Source organism: Balaenoptera physalus (genome assembly GCF_965194825.1).
Source record: "Balaenoptera physalus genome assembly, contig: HAP1_SCAFFOLD_717, whole genome shotgun sequence".
Taxonomy (NCBI): Eukaryota; Metazoa; Chordata; class Mammalia; order Artiodactyla; family Balaenopteridae; genus Balaenoptera; species Balaenoptera physalus.
In genome coordinates this window covers 118,614-146,430 of record NW_028126046.1, presented here as the reverse complement: position 1 = coordinate 146,430, position 27,817 = coordinate 118,614, and the positions used below count along the sequence as shown (strand labels likewise).

The following is a 27,817-nucleotide window of genomic DNA, read 5'->3' as shown; positions in this document are numbered from 1 at the left end:
TTCATTAACATGTAATTCTGGCTAAGAATTACATTTGAGACTCCTTGTTCAGATTTTGGTTAACAGTACAAATCTTTCTCTTTCCGAAATTCAAGTTCTTATTAATCAATCATTTGTCAGCTAGGATACATTCAGGCATCAGCTGCAACTACAGAATAGATGCACTGCCTCAGCGCTTTGGAAAGACAGAATCTAGAACACTACTAGCAGACAAAATATCTGTTACTAGACAGCATATGTGCAGTACAGCAAGATAAAAACATATATTCATATGTTGGCTTGTTTAAGCCTCAAGCCCTCAATCCTTTGTTGAAATACAATAATTTCATTCCTATGGTTTTCAATACCAAAAACTCAACCTCCAGGAGGGTTAAAGTCTAATTTATACTCCAAACCAAGTAACAGTGCAGTTCGCTACTACTGAGGCTGAATCCATAAAGACTTCAAGACCACGTCCAGAAGACAAGTTATTATATATAACACCCTAGAAGGTCTGAAACATAATAATCATATACATAGCAGGTCCTCCAGAGCTTTTTACCTATAACATGTTTTTTGATGAAAGTTATTTAATGTACTGGAGATAACTGTGACTTACTGATCAAATATTTGAGTACTTGTACTTACCTGGGATTTCATTTCTGCTGAAAGAAAAAGGAAGAACAGGACTCATTTAAAAAAGAAAACAAACTTTAGAAGTGAAAGTAAAAATCTTATCACACACTATCACTTTTGGAAGCAGCATAGAGGGGCAGTCAATGGTAAAACACTGGTGAAGTAGGTCAAAACTCTAGGCCAAAAATCCATTATTATTATCATCAGTGACAGTACCACAACTGTGCCCTTCATAATTAATAATCACTCCTAAGAATCTTCATTTGGCACCAGATGATGCGTTTAAGAGAAACACTCTGGGAGGTTTTGAATCAGTCTTGGTTTTTTGTTAGCCAAGTTACAGGAAAATGTTTAAAGTGGGGGGAAGGGAAGAAGGAAACGGACCAGAAAAAGAATTTAAGCCATAAACCAACAAAGCACTGATAGTTCCAAACATGTCAGACACTAAAATGACTGATATAGGCTCAAGTGGTTTATTAAACCTATAAAAAGACTACACCAGCAAAGTCCCCATTTGTCTGTAGAGTTCAGAAACTAAAACAAGGAATATTTTAGCTTAAAACCTTATCTCAAGAGAATCATATACACTTCACATGAATAAAAATACCTGAAACCAAACATTTTTAATAGCTCCAATACCCCAAATATAAAGAAACAATTAATTCAGAAGACTGGGCAATCTCTATCTCCCCTCCACACTAACCACCCATCCCATGGAATACCAAGGGAGATCAGACCTTCCAGACTTAGGCAACACCTGGCTGCCGCAAAATTCTACGGAGACTCCTTGTGGAACAGCAGTCTCCCATCTCTTGTGTCTCTCCCTGTCATGATCATGCAGGAAGCAAGTCTGGCTGTGCTATCTGTTATCACTGTCTGTCACCCATCTGCAACATGATATTGCTACAAAGGTAAGTACAAAGTAACGTATCTAGTTCCCTTTCCCCCAGAAGGTTGAGGCTCAGGTACAGGGGTAATTCTCCTGCGCACACAGTCATTATTTAGGCCGACTCAGTGACTTCAACAGGCTTCATCATGTGATCAGGTTTGTTGCCAGCTGCATAATGCTCCCACATCTGTAGATAGAGGCGCTCTAGTTCCATTGTGTATTGTTTGGTGTTGAACAGAGGGCTAGATATTCTCTGCTTCCAGACTTTGCCACGAATTCTCTTCAGGTATTCTAGATCAGTTCCCAGTTTCACAGCTGTGTCTTCATACTCTTGTCTATTTTTAGCAATAAGCTCAAGACAGCCTAAACAAGTGAGCTGGGAAGCTGCAACTCGGGAAGCAAGAGTCTCTCCTGGCATAGTCACCATGGGTGTCCCCGACCAAAGGACATCCATCCCTGTGGTGTGTCCATTACAGAGTGGAGTGTCCAAGCAGACATCAGCCAGCTGGCCTCTCCGAACATGTTCCTCTTTAGGAGCAACAGGTGAAAAAATGATACGGTTCTGGGGAAGGCCCATATTTTGCGCGTACTGTTGAATATTAGGTTCTCCTACTGCTGGGAAACGCAACAGCCACAGTACGCTATTGGGAACACGCTTCAGAATATTTGCCCACATCTGCAAAGTAGATGGGTCAATTTTATATAACTGATTAAAGTTACAGTACACAATGGCATCTTCCGGTAACCCGTACTGAGAACGTGTGGTTACAATAATGGTACGGGGAACCTCCTCTCCAGTGGCAGCCTTATTGTTGATCTGGGCAGTTGCCAGTCCATTGCTAATACTGAATCCATTAATTGTTATCTGAATTTGTCCTCTGTTAATCATTTCAATAACTGCTTCTGCAGTCGTATTCATAGGAATGACAGGCATATTGAGAGCTATATTACTGCTGTCTGTGTTGTTTCCTCCATCAGGACATTTCATCTTGACAATTTTCACATCTGGTAGACTATCAAGAAATGCTTTGAGGTCGATGCCATTCAGCACAATTCGATTGTCATAAATGTGCCCATTGGACTTAAAATCGATGACTGCTTTTTCCTTCAGGTGAGGGAACATATTAGCATGATCACCAATAAAGAAAGTACGGGGCATATAAGCCAGTTTCTCAGAATACTGCTCAGCAACTTCAGCAGGAGAAGTTTCCTGATCAGTGATGATATAATCCATGAAAAGCGCGCCACTAGTCCCAGGGTACCCCAGCCACATTGCCTGAATAGGAGCTGGCCTGAGCGCAAAGAGTTCATTTCGAGCACCCCTGGTATAACCATTCAGATTTACGAGGACGTGTATACCAGCTTGATGGATGCGATCAGCTGCTTTTCCGTCGCATGGAATCTGAGAAAGATCAACGAAATGATCGGCTTCTGCCATCACCTTCGCTCGGAAGTTTGTGCCATCATCTGGGCTCAGGGCATAACAGAATACCTCAAATTTATCACGATTGTGCATGCCTGGAATAGACTGCATAAGATGAGAAGTAGGATGGTTCCCAAAGTCAGAACTCACGTATCCTACACGCAGTCGACCATCACTGAGCTTCAAGTCCTTTGGATGTTCATACGGTGGTTTATGAAGGACACTGATGTTATCCAGGCAGAGGTGCCCATGCCTCTCGGCAATAGCTTTCCTGACGCCGTGAGGAAGAGGATATAACATGCTGTGATGAGGCTGCACGGAAGGCAACCTGTTCTTCTCTAACTGGTCAGCCACTACGCTGACCAACCTCTTCATGTGCTCATCATAGTCTGTCCAGTCACAGACAGTCTGCAGGCAATGAGCCAGATTACAATAAGCGTCAGGAAAATCAGGTTGAAGCTTCAGAGCAGTGCGATAAGAAGCAATTGCTTCTGAAATATTACCCAAATCCTTGTGAATGGAAGCCAGATTGCTGTGGGCTTCCGCAAATGCAGGGTCAATCTGAATGGCACGTGTATAACACTGCAAGGCTCCCTGAACATCCTGCATCCCCGTTAGAGTGTTTCCCATATTACAGTAGGCCTCAGCAAAGGTAGGACTGATTCGAATAGCCTCCTTATAATGCATCAGAGCTTCCTGCACTTTTCCCTGCTGCTGCAATACACTTGCTAAATCTGAATGGGCAGCAGCAAACTCTGGGAAGACTTCTAATGCTTTACAATACAAGCGAACTGCCTCTTCAATGTTTCCCTGTTCTCGCTTGATATTGGCTAGGTTATTCAGAGAGTCTGCATGGGTGGGACACAGCCAGAGAGCTGTATTATAACAATCTTCTGCTTCGGCAACACTGCCCTTCTCTTTGAGAGCGTTGGCTAGGTTGCAGTAAGCGTCCGGGAAGTGTGGTTGCAATTCAATAGCTCGCCTGTAGGTGTCTATTGCCAGATCTATCAGGCCTTGCTCATAGTATACACAAGCCAGGCTGCCATGTACCACTGCATGATTTGGACTCAAGCTTAGGGCACGAAGGTAAGCTGCCACAGCTCGTTCAAAAATCCGTGCCTCTTTGAAGACATTTCCTAAATTGATATAAGCATCCAGAAAATTGGGGTCATGGGTGACAGCCTTTTCAAAGTGATGAATTGCAAGCCAAATCTCCCCTTGTGCATTGAAAACACAGCCAAGATTACTCCAAGCTACTGCAAAGTTCGGTTGCGTCTCAATTGCTTTCAAATAACATGCCTTGGCTTCTTCCAAGCGACCCAGGGCTTTGAGCAGGTTCCCCAGGTCACTGCAAACACAGTACAGATCAGGATTGTACTGAAGAGCAGAGGCGTAAGCTTGTACTGCCCCTTCCATGTCGCCTGCTGCTACCAAAGCGGCTGCCAGGTTAATATAACCATCAGTGAAATCTGGTTTGAGACGCAATGCATGCCGGTAATGCTGGATTGCTTCCTGCAACTGCCCGCTTTCCTTGTACACATTCCCCAAATTCGAATAGGCTTCTGCCAGAAGAGGGTTCTTTTTAATTGCCAGAGTACTAAAGTGGGCAGATCCGTCCAGCCTTCGACACCGGAAGTGAATAGATGAAAGTAATAAAAGTACACCAGTATTGTCTGGCTCTTGTCTCCAGAGCTGCATGCAGTGTCTCTCAGCTGCCTCAAAATCTCCCACCTGATAGGCTCGATGTGTCAACTCTGCTAACCCTTGGAAGGAAAGCATACGTTTCGTTGGGTCTGTGCTGTCGGCCACATTGCCCACGGAAGACGCCATCTGGAGCTTCTGGAGGGAGTGCGAAAAGAGGGTAATTGAGTCCCGCTGCCGCCACTACTGGCAAGAATGTTTCTAGAGGTAGCAAATACAAGGGCAGCAGCCGTACCACTGCTTTGGCAGGCTTAAGCGGCGGCAACAGTTACATACACTGAACCTTAGGAACTCTGGTTGGCCATCTATCTCTCACGGTCTTGAAAAAATCACTATGAAGTTTTTTTTAATTGATAAGATGGTTCTAAAGTTTATCTGGAGATGCAAGAGGGAAGAGATGTGGGGACATATGTATATGTATAACTGATTCACTTTGTTATAAAGCAGAAACTAACACACCATAGTAAAGCAATTATACTCTAATAAAGATGTTAAAAAAATATAGAGTTTATCTGGAAGAATAAATGGGGCTATTGATAATAGAATTCTGAAAATTAAAATTAAGAGGTTAGACTTGTTCTAATGGATCAATTTTAAAATGAATGCTAAAGCGACAACCGTTGAACCACTATGATACAGTCAAATAGAAAGCTCTTAAACATCTAGTAGAAAGTGCTCAAACATCTCTTTATATTTTTAGAAACAGTGAATGTTGGAGGAAATAATGGTAATAGAGAAAGTATAAAATAAATAATGTTGGAATAATGGTTAAGGAAGGGTAGTTAATTTTTACCTTAAAATACGTTCTAAAACAAATTTGACTGTATTTACCTAAGATAAATTATAGATAAGTTAATGTAAAAAAATTTAAATCATTGTTCAGAGGGAGCACAGAAAATATGTAACAGATTCACGATGGTATAAGTCACTAAATCCAATGACTTTGCAGGACCAACTGATAATCTTGACTACCAACACTCTTTTTCTTCCCTTTGCCTCCTTTGACTTCTATGACACACACTGCCCTGATTTTTCACCTCACTTTGGTTGCTACTTCTCCAATTCCTTTGCAAGATTATCCTCCTCTGAAAGCCATTACGTGTTTGAGTTCCTCAGGGCCCATTCCTTCTCTACACTGTCTCCCAAGATATTCACATTTACCCACGGCTCCAATGACCACCTCTACTCAGGTGACTCAAATTTAACTCTCCCCCAGGCATTTCTTACCTATCAGTATAAGTCAGAATCCCTGAAAGAGAAAGGTGGCACACTCAAATGTACCGTAATTAAGGAGACTGTAGTCGAGAGATCATTTGCAAAGGGTTTGGGGAAAACAAGAGAGGACAGTAGTCCAGCATCTCAGGGAGCTTTTACTGCCTAGGCTTAAAGGAGGAGGTTAGGGACTTCCCTGGTGACTCAGTGGTTAAGAATCCACCTGCCAGTGCAGGGGTTCAAGCCCTGGTCCGGAAACATCCCACATGCCACGGAGCAACTGAGCCTGTGCGCCACAACTACTCAGCCTGCACTCTAGAGCCTGCGAGCCACAACTACTGAGTCCGTGGGCCACAACTACTGAAGCCCGCGTGCCGCAACTTCTGAAGACCGGGCACCTAGAGCCCGTGCTCTGCAACAAGAGAAGCCACCGAAATGAGAAGCCCACTCACTGCAACGAAGAGTAGCCCCCACTTGCCGCGACTAGAGAAAGCCCGGGCGCAGCAAAGATCCAATGCAGCCAAAAATTAATTAATTAATTTTTTAAAAAAGGAGGAGGTGGAAATGATTACTGGATTCGAGAGAGAAAAAAAGAGGAAGAGGTGGGAGGAAGAAGAGCAGGAGGAGCAGGAGGCAGAGGAGGAGGGTTTGAAGGAGGCAGGGTGGAAAGAGGAGGAGGTGGGGAAGAGGAAGAGATGATGCAGGATGTATATCGTATTGAGTAAATACTCAGCCTTCACGCTTCTTCCTTCATGTACCTCCTATGGGCTGAACGCAACTAGAAGGCAGAGCACAAGGGAGCAGGTGCTGGGGATACATGGAATCTTGACATCCCACACACGTTAATGTCTCCAGGCAGGGATCAGCGTAGAGATGGGTGGAGAGTGGCTCTAGATGGGGAGGCAGAAGATATCTACCTAACAGACACCACCTGCTTGGCTTCTTCTCTAGGACATCCCAGGGATATTTAAAACTCAGCAGGTCCAAGATTAAACTCATGAACTGCCCACTCCACAACCTCTCAAGAACAAGACTAATGAAAAACAAACTGGTCCTCTTTCAGTGTTTTCTGTGTCATCAAATGGTATCAAAGTCAGGTGTGTCTCCCCATAACTGTGCAGGAATGGATTGGAGTGGGGCAAGAGTAGGTGCACATAGGTCATTGAGGACGCTATTCCCCTAGTCCAGACACAAATGATGATAGAATGGGCTGAGGAAGTGTTGGTAATGACGAACAGAAGTGGATGGATTGAAGTGGATAGACTGAAGAGATATTTCGAAAGCAAAATTGTTAGGACTTGTTATGAGATTGGATGTTTGGAGGTAAAAGTAATGTGGTTGTCAAAGATGACACCTTCAGTGATTTCCCATAGATCTTAGGAAGGAGACACAACTCCTTAACATGGACTTACTGGCCCTGCGTGGTCAGCATCCCCCACTTCCCACCCTTCAACCTTCCGCCTTCACTTACACCAGGCCCCTCTGAGGATGTGGACCATGTCCTACATTCTTTCAGTCCTTCCTCTTTCCTATGCTTGCCCATGAGCAGGACCTTTGCACCTGCTCTTTCCACTGCCTGGAATGCTCTTAGCCCACTACCTAAGTCCTCTTTATCATTCTTAGCTCAGTCACCACTTCCCCAGGAAAGCTTCCCCTGACTTCCCTAACTAGACCTAACCCTTCTATGAAAGCGCTCCTAGACTGGGTCCTTCCCTCTGTAGCCTCTATCCTTTAGTAGCTTACACACACTTGTGTGGCTTTTCAGTAAACGTCTAACATATTCTCAATCCCCCACCAGGATATGAACTCCACGAGGACAGGGGCTGTGTCTTTCTTGTCTCACAATAAATAGTCTTATTGCCTCTCGTAGTGCTTGGCACCTTGTAGTACACACACACACATACACACACGCACACACACACTCTTTAATGAATGAATGAATAAAAGTAAAAGCAATGGAATGTATCATGTAGAAACACACTGATGGATTTAATAGACTTAAATTATAATCTTCTCTATATTAAACAAGAGTAAGGAGTAAATGATAAGTGATAAACTTAGAGATATATTCATAATATAAAGACAAGAAGACTATATCTCAGTAGAGTTCTTGCCACATCAACAATACAAATAATACCCAGCAGGAATTGACAAAAACAAAACAAACAAAAAAAACCCCTAGAACAGAAAGAGTTATGACAACTTTTCACTATAAAAATTGAAACTCCAAATAAAACTGGCCTAAACAATAAGGAAACTCACTGTATCACGTAACCAGAAGGATAGGATGGCTTCCCTCAGGATCATGAGACGGTACCCAACGATCACCGGGGACAGCATGCTTTCTTGTGCACATTCATCAGAGGAGAAATGCAGTCTCTTTGCTAGCAATACAATACAAATCCTGGGCTTCCCTAGTGGTGCAGTGGTTAAGAATCTGCCCGCCATTGCAGGGGACACGGGTTCAAGCCCTGGTCTGGGAAGATCCCACATGCTGCGGAGTAACAAGGCCTGTGCACCACAACTACTGAACCTGTGTTCTAGAGCCCACGAGCCACAACTCCTGAAGCCCATGCGCCTAGAGCCCTGTGCTCCGCGACAAGAGAAGCCACCCCAATGAGAAGCCCGTGCACCACAACGAAGAGTAGCCCCCGCTCACCACAGCTAGAGAAAGCCCGTGTGCAGCAACGAAGACCCAACGCAGCCAAAAATAAAATAAATAAAAATAAATAAATTTATCAAAAGAAAAAAAATACAAGTTCTTCTCTTTAGCTTCACTGAGTCACTTTAGGACCAAGCTGGATCAATTCTGCTGTCAGAGGATGCCATGTTCTCATTTTGAACCACTCACTAGCAAGAGAGATTGGATCACCATGTTTGGTTTGTGTTAATCAAGACCCGTTCCTGGCACTAGGCTCAATTCCAGAAACCACACTGTTGTTGAGGAATCAAATACAAGGTCCACTAATATTGGCCACAATCATGGGGGGAAATGGTCAGCCTTAGGAGTGAGGCAGATGCAAGAAAACAAACATGGCAGTGAGGTATCATTGTTCAACTTGAAATTTTAAAGTTTGTTTGCATTTTTAAAAATTATTCATTGAAAATGGATTATAAATTGATTTAATCTTTCTGGCGGGCAATTTGGCAAAATACGAAAAAACCTTGGAAACATTTATGACAAATTTTGGAAAGTATACATGTGTGTAGAAATAAGGAGGAAACACAAAAATGTTCTTGTGGTTGTTACTGGCTGGCAATTTTATGGGTGACTTTTTCTTTTAAATGTTTTCCAAATATTCTTTAGCCTAATTTTGTTTATTTAAACACAAAGGACACGAAGGAACCTCTTATTTCAGAACGTGGACCACTTTCAGTCAGGAATATCCTCTGGAAGCTTAAGCAGTAGGCAAAGGAGTTGCAGGGTTTCATTGCTCCCTTAAGGTCATGAAGAGAAAATAGCAAACGATGTGAATCAAAGATTCTGAGTTATGGAATTCTCTGCTTCTAAAGTTCTAGTTTGGCCCAATTGGTCTGTAATCCAGGGGGAAAAAAAAAAGAAGGCATAAAACACTGCAACCTCTAACCTCTAACTCAACTCCATAGGCTCTTGGCTATAGGCCTTAGTGAGGAAACAGTTGAAGCTACACGACCAGACTTAGCTTGATCTACTGTCACTTTTGTTGAGGAGAATAGGTTGGACAGTTTTAAAAACTTGAGCATAGGAAAATATCTGAACTCACTTTTAAGTTAAGAGTCTGAACGTCTGGGATGAAGGAACGTGTGTTAGCGAACTGGGATTTCCAACAGATCTTTAACCGTGAGGATCAGTGACGCTGTTCTTTCTCCAGGTTTAATTTGATAATTTCCCCCATTCTTCTCAGACCCCTCTTTTGGTTCTCTTTCTGCCTTTATAGTCACCCTTCTGAGTAACCTTGGGCAAGTCATTTAACCTCTGCTGTAGCCTTTCTGAAAGAGCCTTCCATCGTGGATTTCCCTCTGTTTAAACATCTCTAAAGCTTCCTTGGAGTGACAGATCAGGAAAATCTATGAATTTAGGATAGCCCTTAGGCTAATGAGGGAGTACTGCATTTTTACACAGTCCTCCTTTTAAGGGCTTAAAACCAGATCTTTCACCTAGATAAGAAGGGAATGTGCCAGCATCAGATTCTACCCCATCAGTCTCCCAGCAGTTACAGCAAGCCAACAGCTCAGCCTGTGCCTAAATTGGCCATGAATAGACAAGTAAGGACAGTAGAGAGGCAGGAAATGGGGTTAGGTTGATTTTTATCTATTAGCAGCAGCTTAAACTGGTACGCTGGGCAGCTCTGTCTCCCATTGGCTACAGCTGCTGAGAGCAGCAGGGTGAGGGCTGACCTCTATCTGTCGGGTGTAAGTCAAACCCTGAATACGTTTGTAGCAAACTTCAGTGCTCCAGAACGCCAAGTTTAACTTACGCCCAACCACATACAATATTTTTATCAGGAACCGTGATATTCTCCACCTGCGAGGAACTTACATCTGTGGCTTTCCCCCCTCCTAGATTTTTTTTGCTTTCTTTCTCACTGCCTCTCCCTCCTGTCACCCTGTGACCAATTTTGTCCCCCTGCATCTGTGTTATCTTCTGGCTGGGAGGGGCTGTGATGGTCACAGCTGTGCTCCTTCCAGCAATCATGGTCACACCGGCCCTTCTCTGCCTGCCCCAGTTTCCATCTGACCACGTTGTGCCCACCCCTGGCACTTGCAGTTGTTACCCAGGTTGGCACCGCCTCATGATCACGTGTGCCCTTCTGGGCCAGCGCGAGTTTCAGAATGTGTCTGTTGCTAATACAACTGCAGCTGGAGACAGACAGAAATATGTTCAAAACGTGAGTTCTAAACTTCATACACAGTAATTGTTTCTTAATAGTTTTTGAAGACCAAATAGTCTTTTTTTTTTTTTTTAAGATAGTGTTTAAGTATTTGGACGTTTATTTTCCTAGATGAGAGAATAAACTACTTGAACTTTCACGTAGGCAGCTAACCATCCAAATGTGGCAAAGCTCCTTTCCTTTGTCTTGGGTCTCAATCAGTACATGGATGTTGTTTTGTCTCAATCAGTATGTGTATGTATTTATTTACACTGACATCACAATGTGAAACTTAACCTACTCAGTTCTGCTGTCACACTAAAGCATCGGCACACTTAGGCTTCTGTTTATAATGCAGAAACTGCTGTCCATGACCTATTATCATCTCTTCACTGGGGCCCTGTAGTAGCAGAAAAGAAGCCCAGATGATGCAAAATTATTCTAGCAACTCAGATCCCCATGCACACAAGCCACATTGCAGTAATTTGAGATGGAAAAGACCTATTAAGTCATCCCACTGATTCTCTGAGGGCATGTGGTGGTTTTTTCCCTCTCCAATACGCTGATCTACGTTTCAGTGCCTTTCCCAATTGCAAATGGCACAAGTGACGGGGCCTCCATCCCTCCTGGGGGACAGGGCAGCACAGTCTATAATAGATCTCTCCATTAGGGCATGAGTCTTGCTCAGCTGCCTGATTTATCTTTGTTTTGACTCTCATTTCCATCACTCCTCCTGCCGTCCCCTTGGACCACACGAAATAATTTCTCCCCGTCCCCGCTATTTACACCCTTCAAGTCCTTGCGGCTGATGAGCCAGTCCCTGCTAGCTAGAGCCAGTGGTCATGCTGGGAGACCTGTCTCTTTCCTCTTCCCTCTGAAGGCAGTCCCTTCAGGCTGATAAATCATATTTGTTGCTCTTCGATGAACGCTCATCAGTTTCTCAATCATTTGCCTCATTTCTTTGTCACTCAGGCTGCTCAGGAAAATCCCCTTTGTTTGTCTCCGTTGTTGCAAAAGAAGATGATGGTGGTAGAACCTCTGCTTACAGCAAACAGAGCACATCTCCTCAGCCACCAGGCACCCTCCTGCCCCCAGGACACTGGCGTCACCTAGTCCGTTGTCTTTAACTCTCTTCCTTGGGGTGTGGAGCTACTGTGTTAACAGGACTGAGGTGTGTTTGTAGAGACAGGAAGAGTTGATCTGTATTTCACCTGACCAGCTTTCCTTGTTGTATATTTAGTTAATGCCCATTAGCTGTTTAAATCGTAGTTTGCTGCCCATCTCAATTCCCCGTTGGAAAAGCTTCCTTGAACTCCCTCAAGAGAATGCTAACCTCCTTTCCATTAATACTCCCACGTTTCCTGATATTAAAGTGGACGACATCAGTCACCATAGCAGACATCTTTGCCAAACGGGGAATTCTGTTGCTATGGGAGGGGCAGGATGGCCCCTTTACCTTGAATGAGCTGAATGTCACCGCAAACCAGGAAATTTGGGGAGTGGCTTTTGCAGTGCCAGCATCAACAGTGTTCAACCTGTCCCTTCTCTAACTCCCCAGGTAATGGCTCCCCTGAGTGCTAAAGCACCCCATTTCATAAGGTCTTTCCTAATGTGCTCATATTTATGCAATAATAATAACCAACATAGTGCTTTACAAACTCTTTTCATCTAATTACATCATCCTACTTAACAGTCACAGCCATCCTGTGAGAAAGGAACTCTCTTCTTTATTTTACCAGGGAGGAAACTGAGGCTTAGGGATGTTCCACTGACCAATTTCACAAATATTCAGTTAATTATCCTTTCCATTCCCTTTTGGTTCTCCTTCTGAAATCATTGGAAACAATGCTCCATGAACACTATGTGAAGGGGCGCTCACTGTATACAGGTTCCTAAAGTCACTGGGATGCTGGCCATTGCATAATATTCTTCTGTGCTCTTAGTTGGCAAAAATAGAGTGAATAGACATCATCCACAGTTCAGTATGAGTCCTATGGTTTATCAGTAGGATAACTCAGTTGTTATTCGATGACAGAAAGAGTATATTAAAATTTATAAGACATAGCCTGCTATCTCTTTCTAAACAATAATGTAATGTTATTAGGCATGAGCTAAAAGTGAGCTTATCTCCTCCAATACCAGATCAGACCCTGAGGGTATCTGTTTTTCCTGCAAAGCTGATAAAATTATATACACCTAAGATAAAAGAAGAAAGAACTATATATGTCAATACATGTTAATAACATGATTTGAAGAAACAAAGGACCTGAATAATACTGACTTTTTTGAGTAATTTAAAAAGCAGAAATATAATTTGCTACCAAATACATGGTCAAGGAAGCACAACATCCTAATATTGTGCTAACAGCTAAGCAAAAGATGATGTTTATTGCATCACTTATTTTCAAGGAGTGCTTAGCAATATTTTTAATTTGGCACAAATGTGATTACAGTAGGAGAAACACCTGTACTGAAGGGTTTTTATGCTTTAAGGGATTGAGGCAACATCCAAATAAAAGTCTCATCAGAGCCAGCATTTTGAACAAAATCCAGATCAAGAAATGTATGCTGTTAAGTGAACTGCTCCTTGCTGTGTCCTGGCCAGAGAAAGCAAATTGCGTGTGTACACATAAACTATCAACGCACAGAAACACGCAGAAGTCTCCGTCTCTATCAAGACGGAAGGCAGAATTCTTTTTTCTCCATCTCTATTAAGACAGAAGGCAGAATTATTCCTTCTGCATCAGCTTGTGAGCCCTCACTGTCTCATGTGTAACTAACTTTAAACTGTACTTAGTGGCTGGAATGGATGGTGCCTGTAACTTTCTTGCAAGAAATTATTAAGCAAACGCAACCTTGAAGATGCACCCTTGAAATTCCAGCTGTATTTCATCGTACCCAGGGTTTAACTGTAAAAAAAACTCTTATTGCTTATTTTTAATTACTGCAAATTCAAACACATGTTTACCATGGTGAAGTTTAAAAATACAATGAGAAAAAAGAAACCAATAGTTTTTATTTAGAACACCTAGTGCAAAGGTGCACGTAGCCTGTCACAAGCAGTAAGGAGTTTTACTGTAAGCATCTGCCAGGGACAAAAATTCAGGCAAGGCTCTTTTTGTTGCTGCTCTAAAGAATCCACCTACAAGAGAGTTTAATCAGCTGAAGATGAACATCAGTGCAGATCTGTTTAGTGTTCTCTCTCAGCCGTGACCTCATTTCTGATACTGACAGCCTGGACTGCCTCTTAGATTTGGTTGGGGCTTGGATGCATCCCCTGGCAAACCTGGATGAAACTAGAAGAGGGAGGTTTTGGTAGCTCTGTAGGCCCGTTAGTTATCTCATTCTCTCTTCACATGGGGCTACATATTAATCAGAGGTAGCCAATGATTCCAAGTTTTAATGGAACCTAAAGTATAGTCCATTACCATATATGAACCAAGAAGTAAGTGTAATAGTTCTACTTCAGATTAGCTAACGGTGGAATCTTGTTCCACAAACAGCCAAGACGCGGGTTACTGAGAACAAAGGTGTTTCCCATGCCACCAAATTGTGCTTTCAGTGTTGTCTTCTTCTAGGTAGGTCAAACTAGTAAAGAGGTCATCACCAACATTAACATATATAGAACTTCCAGGGATTGTTACACTTATATTCAACAAATAGAGATAATCTGCACAGGACCTAACCATCCCATAGCTAGCACAGTCGGGTAACAATGCTCTTCTCGCCCAGCAATCCACACTTCCTTCTAAGGGGGGGGTCCCAATTTACTGAGGGGTATGTTTTCCTAAAGCTTCTTTTCATACCCTTGGAGCCCACTCCCAAACTCACTAAGAATAAAATACTGTTAAGAACTCAACAAATGGACATTGGAAAGCCGATACTGGGTTTAGTTGATTTTAGCCCACCTTTGATTTGTTTGGAGACTGAATTCCTTACACGTAAAGATCAGTATTTATTTCATGGGTACAAAGGTTTAAGAGGCAACCAAGATATATTTAGTAAAGAGAAGGTGATTGAACCTCCAAATAGGTCATGGTGACTTATCAGCAACTGAAAATAGTATTTTAAGATCATACTAGTTCTCTGTGTGTGTCATTTAGATTTGTTTTGGTTGTCTGATTTAAGTTGGCGTTGGCAGTTTTGAACAAACACAGAAAGACTTTAACACATGGCTAGGTAGGTTGTTTTAGATCCAAATCAGGTATTGATCATTAGGACTGTGGCTTGGTATAAATTTAGAATTACTGTAATCTAAAGTGTTGGGTTCGTTACATACTTATATTTAGGAGTGGCCAGAGATAACATTTCTATTTTGAAACCATGCTGTAATCAAATCGACAACTTGGCAATTTACCAGCATTTTTAAACACTTCACATATTTTAATCCGTCAATTTTTGTTCTTGATATTCTGAAAAAGTCATCAGAAAGAAGCCATTTATCATTCTTTTTCCCCATGAAGGAAGGCAATTTCCTAATGAATGAGGAAATCTTTCATTTTAGATGGAAAAAATAACACAATAGGTCAATTATACTGAATTGAAAAGAGTAAAGTTTTTACTACATTTATATTTAATATATGTTATTCTCGAAAGCAAATACATGTGAACACAATGGGGATAATAGCAGTATCGTACCTTGTGGATTATAGGAGGATTGAAGGAATTAACACATAAAACATTCTTACAACAGTGGCTGACACATGAAATGCTCAGTAAATGTTAGCTGTTATTCTACTATGTGATAAAGTGAGGAACTGTCACTAGTATTCATGGGTGCAATTCTTGCATTTTACAGAAAAAGTGGTTTCATCCACTTTTTACAGAACCTACTATGCTTTCTGTTCTGAGGGCACAATGAAGCTGAGAGGGATGGCTCCTCTAAGTGAAACTGACCCCTGCATTTAGTGCCTGAAATCAGAGGAAGCTTGTCAGTGTGGGCAGACACCTAGACCAATCTGATCTCCCACTTCTTTTTTCTCTCATGGAAACGAATGGAGGGTATCTGATGTGGACCCTTCAATCAATTGTTCCTGCTTAATGTTTCAAACCTTGGTTTACTGTGGGGTAAACTTCGGTTCCTGACAGTCATCCAAAATCTTAGTTTCTCTTCAGTTCCACTGCAGAATAAAAACTAAATTTACCCCAGTGGATTGTTACATCAAGTCTGGTATTATTTCTCCCAAGAGGCCATCTGCTTCTGGGAAAAGACAACAGGGCGTGCCCTCCATCACACCTCCATTTAACTGACGGTGCAATGATGGACAAGTCCTTGTTGACCCCTGCAATTCAGAGTTATTGTCTTGGAACAGAAGATTTGATGATCTCTTTTCACTCCATAGGATAACTGTAAAAGTATCCACCCAGTGTTCAATCCAACCCCCAGACATTGCTTCTGATGGCCTTACATTCTTTTGATTAGTCTACTCAACACAAAAACTCAGATTACTAAAATTAGTGGGCAAGGGATGGCTTCTTTTCAAACATCCCACCACCAGAACAGGTGTACTTGCAAAGTCAAGTTTGCCTGATGTATCCTCTGTCTCAAGTGGTACAAACGGCCCTGGAGGGTGGAGCCCTCACAACCTGCTTCCGTGGGCGTGCGTGTCTGTGGGTGTCGGGGTACGCGCAGGACACACACGGACCCACTGTCCCAGGGCAGCCCAATCACGGTCCCCCTCTCACCTCAAAGCCTGTCAACTCTCACGCCCCTCCTTGAACGCACAGCCCCTTTCTCCGCCTTCGCTCCTTAGTATCCCGCCTCCAAAGTAGGACGCCCACTTTCGTTGGCCGGTGCTCCTCTCACTCCTACCCGGAAACCAATCACTCGCGTTCTGGTGGAGAGTGACGGAGACAATGGGCATTCTCGTTGCGTCATCTGCCCGCCCCGAGCGCCGGGAGGCGGTGCAGGGGGCGGGGTACGGGTTGCGGGGTTAGGTGCCTTATGGAGTGAGGAGCGGGAAGAGGAGGCGGTGGCTCGGCTCCGCGTTCAGCCGGGCACCTCGAGGCCCTTTCCCCCTACCAGGTCCCCAGAAGCAGGGATCCCGGCCCTCCCTGCAGCTGCCGGGCTCTCGTGCGCGTGCAGCCCCTCGCGTCTGCGTGATGCCGGCGGCTGCCCCTTTCCCCTGTCAGCGCGAGGCCCGGGGCGGCGGCGGCGGCGGCTCCGGGCTCCTCACGGCCCCGGCCGTAACCGCCACACCCAGCCCGGTCGGGTGGTTGGGGCCGTTGGACGTTTGTTTTCGCAGCCTTCCCCTGCCCCCCTCGCTGAGGCGGCGGGGATGCGCGTTGCGAAGGGGGAGCCGAGAGACTCCTCCCCCTCCACGATCCCCCCGCCCCTCCCCCTTACACACTCGCACGCACTAGCGCGCCGGCTCCCACACGCTCGCGCGCCTCCTGCTCCGCGCCTCGCTGTTGGCCGCCGCCATCGTCCAGGGCCCGTGGAGCCACTATGTGCACTGCCTCCTCCTCTTCCAGTTCCTCTCAGACTCCTCATCCCCCGCCGCAGAGGATGCGGCGCAGCGCCGCGGGTTCCCCGCCCGCCACTCCCGCCGCCGGGAGCGCTAACGGTGCGGGCGGCGGTGGCGGCGGCGGCGGCGTGAACTGCGCCCCGGTTGCGGGAGCCGGCCGGCTGCTGCAGCCCATCCGCGTCACGGTGCCCTACCAGCTCCTGCGGGGCAGCCAACACAGTCCCACGCGCCCGCCCGCCGCCGCCGCCTCGCTGGGCAGCCTCCCGGGGCCCGAGGCAGCTCGCGGCCCCAGCCCGCCCGGCCCGACGCCGCCGCCGACCGCGGCCCCGACCGAGCAGGCGCCGCGGGCCATGGGCCGCCCGAGACGGTCCCCAGAGAGCCACCGGAGGAGCCACTCACCTGAGCGCCGGAGCCCCGGCTCGCCCGTGTGCAGAGGTAGCGAGCCCAACCGTTGCGTCCTCCCGGGCTGCGTCTCCCCGACGGTGCCCTCCATGGAAACTTCAGCCTCTCCGGGCTTCTCTTTGCTAGTGCATTATCGAAGGTGTGAAAGTGGCTTTGGGAACCTCACCCCCCTGCGGTCGCTGCGGGGCTTGGATGAGCGAACTGCGGAGCAACTTTTATTTGACCCTCCTGGCGCCCCTCAGCTTTTATCTTCCATCACTCGCCTGGATCGAAAGGTTTTTCAGTTTAAGAGCTGATTAGCTCACTCATGTGTTTGCTGTTTGTAGTGGGGGAAGGAGGAGCTGGGCGAAACACTTAAAAACAACACGCACACAAACTCTCCGGCAGCAGGTAAGGTGGTGGTTGTAATCTGTACAGCCTCTTTGTGCTTTCCTACAAAGTTCCTATAACGTGTCTGTGCCTACCGGGATAATTTTTGTTTTCTTTTTTGGGGGTGGGGAGGTGGAGGCACCAGTTATGATGTAAGGATATCCTGTTGGGTGTGTAGAGGGGACAGTTTTGGATGTGCAATTGAAGTGTATAGTGTTTGGTTGGGCTTTTTTTGGGGGGGGGCTCCCTCTTTTCTCTACTTTATATAGTCATATGCATCAGGGCGGTACTGCACTGGAAACAGTTTATGCCCAACTCAAGACTTTCATGGTAAATTTCTAAGGACCTATTTGTGGAGTGTGCTCCCTTTTTCCCTTCTATTTTTAAGTACACTTAACAGTTCAGTTGAGCTGTTAAAGGATCTCAAGTTTCGTTTTTCTTAGGTGTCAAAGGTAATGGTGAGCTGGTGGATGCTGTCGGCTTCCCTTAATGTTTTGTGTTTTGGTGTGGTTTGGTTTATGTTTAGCGACACGGTGAATGATCTAGTTTAGTCCTGGGGGAGAAAAGGAAGTTTAGCCAAAACAGGGATGTAAAGCTCCTAAGGGAGGGAGGAGTAGCTCATGTTATTAGATAGCACGCTAGGGCTACAGATGCTGCTGCTGCGTTGTGCAGAGAACGGATCATACCGAGGGGAAAATCTCTGCTTGGAAGGGAATCACTGTGGAGCCTGTGCAATGTTTATGGGGTGTGTGTAATTTTTTTAATGGAGTTTTCTTGATGAAGGTCTTAGACTTGGAGAAAGTGACTGTGTTAAGATAGATTGCAGTTTTGGTGTTTTGTTTTAATATTTCTGACCTGTAATTAGCATGTTGCTAAGGCCCTTGTTTTCAGACCACTTGATGGTGAGGCAGGGTAGGATGTAGTGCAGTGGTATGTGTCCAGGAGCACCGAGAAATGCATCCTGTAATCATAATGCACCGGAAGGAATTTGCTCCCCCACTCCTCCCGCAGGTCAAGCCAGCTGCAGAAACTGACATCCTCCAGCAAATCCTGAATGAATGAATGAAAACAACGTGATCGCCCTAATAATGACCACAACTGAACACACATCTTTGGCTGTATTTTATAGAAAAGGCCACCATCTAACAGATTAATGCCATATGCAACTCCTTTGCACATTTTCTAGAACTGTATGAAATGAGAGATAACAGAATGAAAAGAAGGCAGCAGTTACATAAATTTTTGAGTGATTTAGTTTCAACAGTACATAGATTGAGTTTTGGGATTTTCTTTTAGGGACTAATGTAAGAGCCATAATATAAGCACTGCAGAAAGACTGTGTTCAGAGGGTTTGCGGGCATAGTGAGTAGTTTCAGCAATTGCTGCAACAATATATTGGTCATCTAGTACCTCCTCCCCTTTTGTTGATAAACACATCTTACAACAGATTGTAGTACAACTTGTTTTTCTGCATCCTTCAGAAGTCTTAATTGCTTAGGAATTACAAGGTCCATCATCAAGTAGTTTTAATGAAATTTGTGACCAGGCTTAAACTGTCCTCTTTGTTGTAGTATGTCACATCTGAGTTGAATGCAATTTTAACGCAATCATGACGAAAACACTTCTGTGAATCTGGTTGTTCAGGAGACAGATTTGCATCAGAGAACTTGTATTGGGAATAGAAGAGGCCTTTCTGCTGTTTTTAACACCAGGTGGTTTTGTCAGTTTCTTACATTGAAATGATTTTGAATGTAGGCTCTTCTGCCCCCGGTTCCCTGATGATATTACCTTTCTGTTACTTCTCCACATCCCATCTTGCTCCTCTCTACCTAAGTTAAAACGATACAACTAATCTATTCTTTTTACTTATCTATTTAGAATTCATGCTATGAACAGTTGAACAATTTTTCAAACAATTATCTACTCAGTTTCTTTTGAATTCTGCAAGGTTCTGACTTCAGTGGATTGTAGCCTCCACAGGTCAAGGCTCCTGCCGCTGCTGCTGCTGCTGCTGCAGACACTGACGTCACTATACTGCATGAATGAAAAACAACAACGTGCTCCATTTCTGGCTCTCCACCTCCTTGCTTTTCTGCACACTCCGTGTGTGTGTGTGTGTTTAAGATGGTATTACGCTGCATTTGAAACTACATTTAAAACTGTTAAATTAGGTAGGTGGTGGCTCAGGGATATGTGTTTAGTATAGAAGCATATTGCTTACAAAAAGCTTCAAGTGCTATGAGCATTTGGACTAGAGGTGACATAACAGCATTCAGTATTTTTTTTATCTGGACTGGTGGTTATGGAAGAAAATACAGAAGATGTAAACAATTTTCTTTGTAATTGCTTTACCAAGAAGAAGTTATGAGACAGTGTAATTTCTGAACATGTTAGATCATCATTATCTCCCTCTGAAACATTCTTAATATGCACATTTATAGGGTTAAGTCTAGAATAATAAAGAAATGATACTCAGATTGTTTCACAAGGCTGAGGAAAAGCTGAATTATGTAAATAGGTACAATTTTAATATGATATTTATAAAATCTAGCAAGAAGATGGTAATTTTCTTTATTTTTGTAGCACAGTTTTAGATAATTTCAGTGGGTATCATAATAGAAGATACATAAATCTCCAAACACCTTGCTCTGTATAGAGAACATGGAGTTTTAAAAATTGAAATTATCTTGTTTATGCATATGATCATATTTTTGTTTGCATTTTTAAAATTTTCTTTTCTATTTTTAGAACTTCAGAGTTTGTTATTTATATTCATTTCTTCTGCCTTTAGCAAAATGTCCCCCTCCCCCTTGTTCAGTTCTGAAGGGTCTTGAAGTGGTGAATGACAAGCTACTGAATGCATCCTCAGGCTCCCTGTGATGTGTTTTTAATAGATGTAAAATCATGAAGTATTATGCAAATAGTTATTGTTTTGTAATGGTAATACATAAGTCTAACATTGAGATAAATAGAACAACCCAAATGAGAATATAGCAGGATGTTGTGTTAAAATTAATGATCTTTAAGCTAAAATCATGAGTAACAATGAAAATATAAAGTTGCTTCTTTCTGAAAACTTCATAAAGCAAAACCTATGAATTCAAAAACAGAACAAATACAGTTTTATTGTGCAAGACAGTAAATAGCAATTGCAGGTCCTTTTGTGGTTTTTTGTAAGGATTGAGGATGGAGATGAATTATAAATTCTGAAAGATATAAAAACCGTTGCGTTAGAGCACTCGATGTAGAATACCGCTTATTTTTAAGTGTACCAAACCTAATAACAAAAACATGGAAGAGCTTGTAATTTATATAGTTCCTGCTATGGAAAATAGCATGTGTTGATTCCTGATTTAACATGCCTAATATCATTAACTCTAGAGTGAAATTTGATAAGAATTTTTCATGAGTACCTTGAGAGCCTTATTGTTTTATACATTAAGAAGTCATGATTACATTTTAAAAGAAAATACAAAGCCAGCTAGCATATAATGCTGAATGACTGCCTGCAGTGTGTGTGCATGTATGTGTGTGTGTGTGTCTGTGTTTTGATCAAATAATTTGCTTTCAGTTTTTTATTTTTCATTAAATATTCCCTCGAGTCCTTTTTACTGCTATGCTCAGTTTGTGGACTTCCAACATTTTAAATTACTTTTTTTCTCTCTCTTTTTAAAGATACTCAGACATTCTCTTATAAAGTTACTTCTCAGGCCGATATTGTTGAAAATTAAGGTCCTCCTCTTGTCCCCCCCCTTTTAAAAATAGTTTTCCTTGAGTGCTTAGAGTTAACTTGTTTCAAAGCTTTCTTATGCTAGACTGAAAACAGTTAAAGCTTTGACTGTTTTTCCTAAAGAGACAGGTTTCAGATACTGATTTTTGGGAAAGGTTTTCAGCCTTTGAGAACTACACTAAGTATCAGCAGCGTTCATTAACTAAATTTTCCCATTAATTATGGACGTAAAATTTCTCCATCCGTGGGTCAGTAGCAAAATAGGTAAGTGAATATATAGAAGTTTTTTATTCTTAAACTGTTTTATGTTCAAAGATTATATTCCTTTCAAATAACTATTATTCTAAGCATATTGAATATTGTATACCTAGGGTGTAGAAAAGCACCTTGGTCAGTTTAACTGTATGTAAAGTCGTGTATATCTAGTGAGCTAAAAATTCTTCCATTATTTACAGTACTTTTTACAGAAGGACGTTTCATTCACTGCAATGTATGTTGCTTCAAGGATTTAATGCAAATTAGGATTTATACATTGGGGAAGTGTTGAAGGGTAATGGTATCCTTGTGATTTTTATTTGTGATACTGTGGACTAAATGTGAATAAGAAATCAAAGGAGTAATTGGGCTCCATGGCAATGAATAACAATGGAAATAAACGGCAGTGTTCAACAAATGGCGAGTAGGAGAGGATTTTTCTTAAATCTGAAATTTAAAACATTGCTAAAAGCCTGTTTTATCAAAGCTTCCACATACAGCTAATAATCTGCCAAGAAGTATATACTAATGACTTTGTTATTCTTTATTTTAGTTTAGTCTTTTCTCCAGAGTTTAAATCCCCAGACACCACCACGATAGGCTTTTTCACAGCACCTGTCCTGGGTCTGTGCCTGGCACTGTTGTTTTTTGTCTTCAATATATAATTTTGTTCTCTCATTAAATGTCAAAGAAACCAAATCACTGATGCTGTTTCTGTCCTATATTCTATTTATTTTAACAAGAGGTTGAGCTTCTCTGATGCTGGTCTCTAACTGGGTTTGTCCAAAGTCAGTGGAGGAAAGAGAGAACACTGCTCACCTATTGATGTGAAAAACCTGAGTGAGAAGCTGATGGAAGAGCCAGGAGCCAATCTCCTTCCCTTTCTGCCTCTCATCTGAACCCTAGACCTGACCATGACTCCGTGGGTCATCCAGTTGATTTTAGAAGGATAATACTTGTGCTTGTTCTGCAAAACAAATTATAATGGAGTTATAGTAATTCTAAAGAAAACAGGATTATACTTAATTATGAACAAATTGTGGAAAAATACTTTGCTAGTATTTCATTTTTGTAGGAACAAACATGGCAGATCCCTTTAAGCAGTGTTGTTTACCTCAGGTGAATGTTATTGTGGCAGCTTGCAGGACGAGGCAAGTTCATGAGTACCTGAATAACCTCCCCAATATTATGTTGTATCTCTAATTGTTGTAGGTACAAAGGAAGAAAACATGTGAGTGCTTTACTCTATATAACGCAATATATACTTTCGTTCATCAAGAAAGTGGATTTCAAATCATATCTTCTGATTCCAGATACAGCGTTCATTCCACAGGATTATCCTATTTCTCCTAATTAAAAAGAGACTGCTATTGGTCATCAGCTGTGATTTCTGAGCTCTAAGAATTACTGAAGAATAGGTTTTCTGTTGGTTCCACAGCACTATTACACTGTGCTGGGGTATGCTTTGACATTTTCAGAATGTCTAAAAATGTGTCAGAGAGAGAGAGGGAGAGAGACAGAGAGGAGGGTATGAGCAACAGTGTGTGTGAGAGAAATCCTGTTTCCTGAGGGGTCAAGGATATGGACTTGGTTGTATGTGGCCCTGTGTACTTCTAGAATCTGTGCTGTTCTTGAATCGTATTGTAGTGAGAAGTATGTTTCTCCATGATTATTAAAAGTTAGTTATACATGGTGGTAAACTGGTAAATGCTTCAGGAATGACTAAGCAGAGATTCTGGTCTCAAGTGATTGTCCTGGCAACTGGTACTAGGTTAATTTAGCCCCACCAAGAGCTAATAGTTATCACTGCAATTTGTGGGTTTGAACTCTGTATATTGTAACTTAATGCAATGCAACTATGGTGCATCTTAATAATGGCTCACCAAAAATAAGGATGAGTTAAAGAAACTAGTGAGATCCATTATTGTGTGGGAAGGTTGATGTCCAAAATTGTCTTCCAAGTTATTAGAATTCAGAAATCCATTAAACTTCTGGATGTTTCATAACAAGAAGGCAAAAACTGCTAAGACTTGCTGCCTAGTGTCTAAAGATAAAATACCTATCAACTACTGACAGTAATATCCCCTTATTTAGCCAGTATGGCCACAGGGTGAACTTCCGTTAGTAGTCCCTATAGCTAATTTTAACTTTTATATTACTAAAAGATCAATTATTTAGTGAAACATTTTCTAAAATTATTATACAGTTTTTTACTTGAGCAGAACAAACAAGACAAGAATGAACTCTTTGTGGCTTAATTAGCTTTGTTAATACCTATGATATACCTAATAAAGTGATTGCTGTTGATACTCTTGAATATAGGATTGAATGAGCACTGACTGACAACTAGAGTTGCCCTATAACTGATTCTATACATTTGCTTTGGGGATTGTCTTATTTCTGGTAAAGGTGGAATGAAGCAGTGAGTGGCTACATTTATTCCTTAATGGAATAACCTGGCTTTTTTCTCTAGAATTAATTATCAAGTTAAAGAGCGAAGAAATGATTTTCCAAATGGTTCCATAAAAGAGGCTTAGAAACAGAAAGGTATACTGAAAAATATGAGATTTGGAGTCAAGAGACTTGGGTTCTATTTCCACTTCTAACATTTGAATTATAGTAAGTTCTTAACTCTTTGCATCTTATTTTCTCTATCTTTAAAATGATATAGGTGGGCTTTTTAAGAGTTTGGTTGGGTAGGGGAAAGATTCCGCTGTGGAAAGGAAAAGTAAGTTTATTAAAGGAAAAGTAAGTTTATTATTTACTGAGGTATAACTGACAAATAAAAGTTCTGTATGTTTTAAGGTATACAGTGTGATGATTCGGTACACATTTACAATGTGAGATGATTACCACAATCAAGATAATTAACATATCCATCACCTCACATAGATGCCTTTTTCTTTTTTGATGTGTGATGAGAACACTTAAGATGTATTCTTAGCAAATTCCAAGTATACAATACAGTATTATCGACTGTAGTCACCATCTGTACATTAGATTCCCAGAACTTACTCCTAACTGAAAGTTTGTACCCTTTGACCTCCCCACTTTTCCCACTTGCCAGTCCCTGGCAACCGTCATTCTACTCTCTGCTTCTATGAATTAGACATTTTTAGATTATGCACATCAGTGAGATCATATTTGTTTTTGTTTTTCCCTGTGTATTTGTTTTTCTGTCTGGCTTATTTCACTCAGCAAAATGTTCTCCAGGTTCATCTATGTTGTTATGAATGGCAGGATTTCCTTCTTTAAAAGACTGTATAATATTCCATTTTATATGTATATCACATTTTCTTTATCCATTCCTCCGTGAGTGGACACATAGGTTCTCCACATCTTAGCTATCGTGGATAATGCTGCAAAGAACATGGGAGGGCAGATATCTTTTCAAGATACTGATTTTACTTCCTGTGAGTATATACTCAGAAGTGAGATTGCTGGATCATATGATAGGTCTATTTTTAAGTTTTTGAGGAACCTCCATACTGTTTTCCATTCCCACCAATGTTATACAAGGGTTCTCTTTTCTCCACATCCTCACCAACACTTCTTATTTTCTTGTCTTTTTGACAATAGCCATTCTAACAAGTGTGAGGTGGTATCTCATTGTGGTTTTCACTTGCATTTCCCTGGTGATTAGTGATGTTGAGCACTTTTTCGTGTACCCTCATAGGACATTTACATGTCATCTTTGGAAAATGTCTATTCAGATCCTTTGCCTATTTCTTAATAAGGTTATTTGTGTTTTTTGCTATTGAGTTATATGAATTCCATATATATTTTGGACATAGCAAATGTATATATCCAAAAAACCATACGCTTATCAGATGTATGGTTTGCAGATATTTTCTCCCATTCCATAACTTGCCTTTTTATTTTGTTGATTGTTTCCTTTACTGTGCAGAAGCTTTTTTTTTTTTTTTTAAAGTTTAATTTTTATTTATTTATTTATTTATGGCTGTGTTGGGTCTTCGTTTCTGTGCGAGGGCTTTCTCTAGTTGTGGCAAGCGGGGGCCACTCTTCATCGCGGTGCGCAGGCCTCTCATTATCGCGGCCTCTCTTGTTGCGGAGCACAGGCTCCAGACGCGCAGGCTCAGTAGTTGTGGCTCACGGGCCTAGTTGCTCCGTGGCATGTGGGATCTTCCCAGACCAGGGCTCGAACCCGTGTCCCCTGCATTGGCAGGCAGATTCTCAACCACTGCGCCACCAGGGAAGCGCGAAGCTTTTTAGTTGCTTGTTTATTTTTGCTTTTGTTGCTTATGCTTTTCGTATCATATCCAAAATATCATTGCCAAGACTGATGTCAAGGAGCTTTTTCCCCTATGTTTTCTTCTAGGTGTTTTATAGTTCCAGGTCTTAAATTTAAGTCTTTAATCCATTTCAAGTTAACTTTGTGCATGATGTAAGGTAAGGGTCCAGTTTCATTCTTTTGCATGTGAATATCCAGTTTTCCCAGCACCATGTATAGAAGAGACTATCCTTTTCCCATTGTATATTCTTGGCACCCTTGTCAAAGATTAGTTGATCATATATGCGTGGATTTATTTCTGGGTCCTCTGTTCCATTGGTCTCTGTGTCTGTTTCTATTGCCAGTACCACGTTGTTTCTATAGCATTGTGTAGACTAGATGATTCTTAGTAAAATTAGTTATTTACTGAGCTTTTATGTCAGCAACTAGTCTTCACCGGAACTCAATATAGAACACTTTTATAATTTCTCTTTCTCTCTTGAGAACTTAAGTAATCTGCCCAAGATCAGGCAGCATGCACAGAAGGCCCAAAGGGCTGTGTAACTCTCTACATCCCGACCTCAGGTCAGGTGAGAGTTGCTTTTGGAACCCAATTAATTATGGGGCAGGAAAGCATGCACAATGGGTTATCCCATTGCTTATACAGTTAAGTCACAGAAAGGCCAAAATTAGCTTTGGTGGGGTGTGAAGAGAAAGCTAAATGGAACTCAACTCTAGGGTCCATAGAACTTAAAATAGCTGCAGGTATTCCCAGTGACTCAGGCCTCAGATATGTATATAAATATGTCATAGCACTTCAAAACCTTATTATGTCATTAGTAAGCCTTCCCCTTGGTCCTGAAAGTACGTACCACTTTGTTAAGACAGAACTTAGATTTAATTTTTAAAATTGCCTTTCACATGAAATCTTAAAATCTGGGTAGAATGAGTCTTTTGCATTTTCCTATTTGATAACGTAAGCTTTACATTTACAATAAAGCATCATAAGGCTCCATTCAACCATAACATTGTGATTCATAACTTTTACCATTTTTTGATAATTTAGCTGCATTCAAAATAGTATCTTTTTATATTTCACTCTCATGGCAAAGCATCAAGGTGCAGTATCTTCTCAATTTATGCCTCCTTGGGCTCTTTTCCATTTTCTAGGTTTGCTGATGTGATGTATAATAGAAAAGATATTTCAATCTCCATTTTAACAATTTCTTTCAGGATGTAGTGGCGTTTTTCAGTGTCACTTGTGCTTACTCTAAGCCCTCTTTGATAGTCAGTGTGGACCATGAATCCTTTCATAAGTAACATTAGAAATGGTATTTTTATTGTTATTGTTATGATACTGAAAGTGTTATATAGAGTTTATGTGATGAAGTTTCTCATGACTTTTCTTGTGTAATTACTTTACTAGTGAAATACATCAGTTTATAAGTTGGATTAATGAAGTAATATTTGTATCTTAGAAGATAACAAAAACTAGTAGAGCTCAGTTGCTCAGTTACCTTAAAGAACTTTGCTATACTTATGTAAACCTGTGAAATGATCTTCCTACGAATGTGTAAAAGGATCATAGTAAAATACAGATTTGTTTATATATTAACTGGTAGTCTATCAACAAATTATGATATTTTTGAGTGTTCTGTGACAGTGTCATTTTC

The 27,817-nt window shown here is 41.9% G+C and overlaps 1 protein-coding gene and 1 pseudogene across 18 annotated transcripts in view; one reads left to right on the top strand and one right to left on the bottom strand.

The window, feature by feature from the left end:
* The window catches only part of LOC309653630 (glucocorticoid-induced transcript 1 protein-like), a 115,539-nt gene that overhangs the window by 6,988 nt on the left and 80,734 nt on the right, over positions 1-27,817 (top strand). For 8 of the 17 annotated variants that reach the window (XR_014259285.1, XR_014259286.1, XR_014259287.1 and 5 more), the window contains exon 1: positions 17,189-17,949. The exons of 1 other annotated variant lie outside the window; for it this stretch is intronic. Coding sequence is in view for 3 of the 16 variants with exons in the window: in XM_082478510.1 (XP_082334636.1) it covers positions 17,199-17,592 (394 nt within the window). In the remaining 13 variants the exon portion in view is untranslated. Of the gene's footprint in view, positions 1-17,188; positions 18,674-27,817 lie in introns of those variants that run through there. 8 more of the 17 variants (XR_014259283.1, XR_014259293.1, XR_014259295.1 and 5 more) reach the window with 3 other exon arrangements.
* On the bottom strand, positions 324-5,925 carry LOC309653637 (UDP-N-acetylglucosamine--peptide N-acetylglucosaminyltransferase 110 kDa subunit pseudogene; annotated as a pseudogene). The gene has a single exon. The product of its transcript is annotated as a UDP-N-acetylglucosamine--peptide N-acetylglucosaminyltransferase 110 kDa subunit pseudogene (transcript).